The 2379-nt window shown below is 49.6% G+C and overlaps 1 protein-coding gene across 1 annotated transcript in view; it reads left to right on the top strand.

The window, feature by feature from the left end:
- Positions 1-858: 858 nt before the first annotated feature.
- ABCF3 (ATP binding cassette subfamily F member 3) overlaps positions 859-2379 on the top strand; it is a 32106-nt gene continuing 30585 nt past the window's right edge. Inside the window, exon 1 of the mRNA XM_015823631.1 lies at positions 859-934. Coding sequence (XP_015679117.1) covers positions 859-934 — 76 coding nt within the window. The remainder of the gene's footprint in view (positions 935-2379) is intronic.

Genomic DNA, 2379 nt, shown 5'->3' on the forward strand with positions numbered 1-2379 from the left:
TGTGTTTCCTGATCTAAAGCGAGGCCCGTTGGTTTAGGCCAACGTACATCACCAGTCCATTCCTCTGGAGAGGAATAAGTTCATCCTGCAGGCGCAGGATCCCGGGATTTTGCGATCCCACAATCATCATCAATCATCATCACACAGTCACTTGGATTTCAGTTCAGACTGGATTTGGCACTTTTATCCACCTCTCAAGTCCTTCCCAAGGACCTGCGATAGGCAGGTGTTGATGTTTTATGGCAGCGAGGACTTAAACTCCCAGAATTCCCCAGTCAGCCATGTTGAAGGCCTCCCGTCTTAAAAGTTGCCAAGGTTGAGAAACGTTTAATTTATGGGGTTAGAGGTATCGTTGCAGGATATAAGCTGCCTTTTGCAATTAGCTGATAATATTATTATCGTCTATGCAAGGCTTGTGAGCTATACTCAATTCCTGATGCTTATTTCATTCTCTTGCCAAAATATTCCCCATCATCCTCTTCCAGGGTGAATTTCCCAGTTTAGCCCTGGGCTTCCCTAAAGGTCTCCTAACCAAGCGCTACACCGGCCTAACTTTATTTGGCTTTTGGATATCAACCAGGAATTGCCACCAGCTGCGGTACGAGAAGAGATCCGCACAGCGGCCTCGTCTCATCATTAACGATGGTGTCCACTAATCCATTTTGTTCTGAACTCCCAAAAACGAAGCAAAATAAAGGGCCTTCCGCCACAGCTTCAACGGCCTCGGTTTCCCAGAAGCCCTTTGCGCCGCCCTACGGCTAACGCAGAGGACTACATTTCCCAAGAACCACCGCGGCGGCCAACGCTGCAGTCGGCAGCCGGCGGCTGAGGGAGGAAGGGCCTAGCGGCCGGGCTGCCATGGCGGCCTCCTGCGCGGAGATTTTGCGGAGGGAATTCCCGGAACTCGACGGAGAGATGTTCGAATATGTGACCGGTGGGTGAGGCTGAGGCGGCGAAGGATTAGGCCTCTGGGGTCGGCTTAGGCCTCGGTTCCCCGTTCCCAGGGTGGCTGTTCCGGCTTCTGAAGAGGCTTCGTTAGGCTGCGAGGGCGGCGGAGCCTCCTCAGGGCAACTGGAAGGGAAGGAGGGACCGCTCGAACATCGCACGATGGGGCTCGGAGGATCACGAGATTTCTGGATCTCTTCCCCCCCCCTCCCCAGTACATTGGTATCTCCTGCCTGTATTCTGGCCCTTGTGGTCAGCGGGTCCCTGGACTAGTCCATGCCTAGAAAAGGGGGGGCGCCTTTTGCCAGGGGACATGCTTGGTGTCCAGATTAACGAAGATTTGCGCTTTCCAGTACAGGTAGTCCCCGGCTTACGACCGCAATTGAGCCCCAGATTTCTGTTGTTAAGTGAAGCAATTGTTAAGTGCCCCATTTTTCGACCTTTCTTGCCATGGTTGTTAAGTGAATCACTGCAGTTAATTACATTAAGAACACGGTTGTTAAGTGAATCTGATTTCCCCCATTGACTGCTTGTTGGAAGGTCGCAAAAGGGGATCACATGACCCCAGGACGCTGCAAGCGTCACAAATAAGAGTCGGTTGCCAAATTTTGATCACGTGACCATGGGGATGCTGCAACGGGTGGTAAATGTGAAAAATGGTCATAAGTCACTTTTTTCCAGTGCTGTTGTAACTTCGGATGGTCACTAAACGAACTGCAGTAAGTTGAGGACTAGCAGTATGTAAGGCTGGTTTGGAAGCCCTAAATTGGGCAAAGAGGAGACGGTGAAAGCTCTGTCCATGCTCTAATCCTGGTCAAAGCACCTTCCTGTTGAGTTCAACTGCTGGCAACTTCTTGCATCCCTTCCTGAGATTTCCTAGTGGTCTCCCATTCAAAGAGTCTTAAGAAATTCCCATTCCTGGGGCATTTTTTCCAACTTTAGGAGTATGGGGTGAAATTCAGAGCTTGAGGAAAAAGGGGTGAATCTCAGGGCCTAAAAACTCAAATTTAGATGAGTTGATGCACCAACTTATAAGTCCGTCTTATTTATAGACTTTCCATACCTAAAAAGCAGCCTTTCTCAGCCTTACAACTTTAAGATATGTGGACTTCAACTCCTGGAATTTCCCCAGCTAGCTAGGCTGGGGAATAAAGTCCACATATCTTGCCAAGGTTGAGAAACACTGATAGAAAGCAGCATTCTCTAGGGGTTTTTTTTTGTTTAACGTTCTGGAGTTTGGGTGGACTCAACCCCTCCCACCCACCCCCACACCCCTGAGAAGAAAGCAATATCAAACCATTTCACATTTACTTAAAAAAAAATAGAGATGTCCAGGTGGTCTAGGCCAGGGGTAGGCAAGCTTGGCTCTTTTATGACTCGTGGACTTCAACTCCCAGAATTCCTGAGCCAGCCATGCTGAGGGGAAAGGGAGAG

This window comes from Protobothrops mucrosquamatus, unplaced genomic scaffold (assembly GCF_001527695.2).
Source record: "Protobothrops mucrosquamatus isolate PMUCROS unplaced genomic scaffold, P.Mucros_1.0 scaffold1931, whole genome shotgun sequence".
Lineage (NCBI taxonomy): Eukaryota > Metazoa > Chordata > Lepidosauria > Squamata > Viperidae > Protobothrops > Protobothrops mucrosquamatus.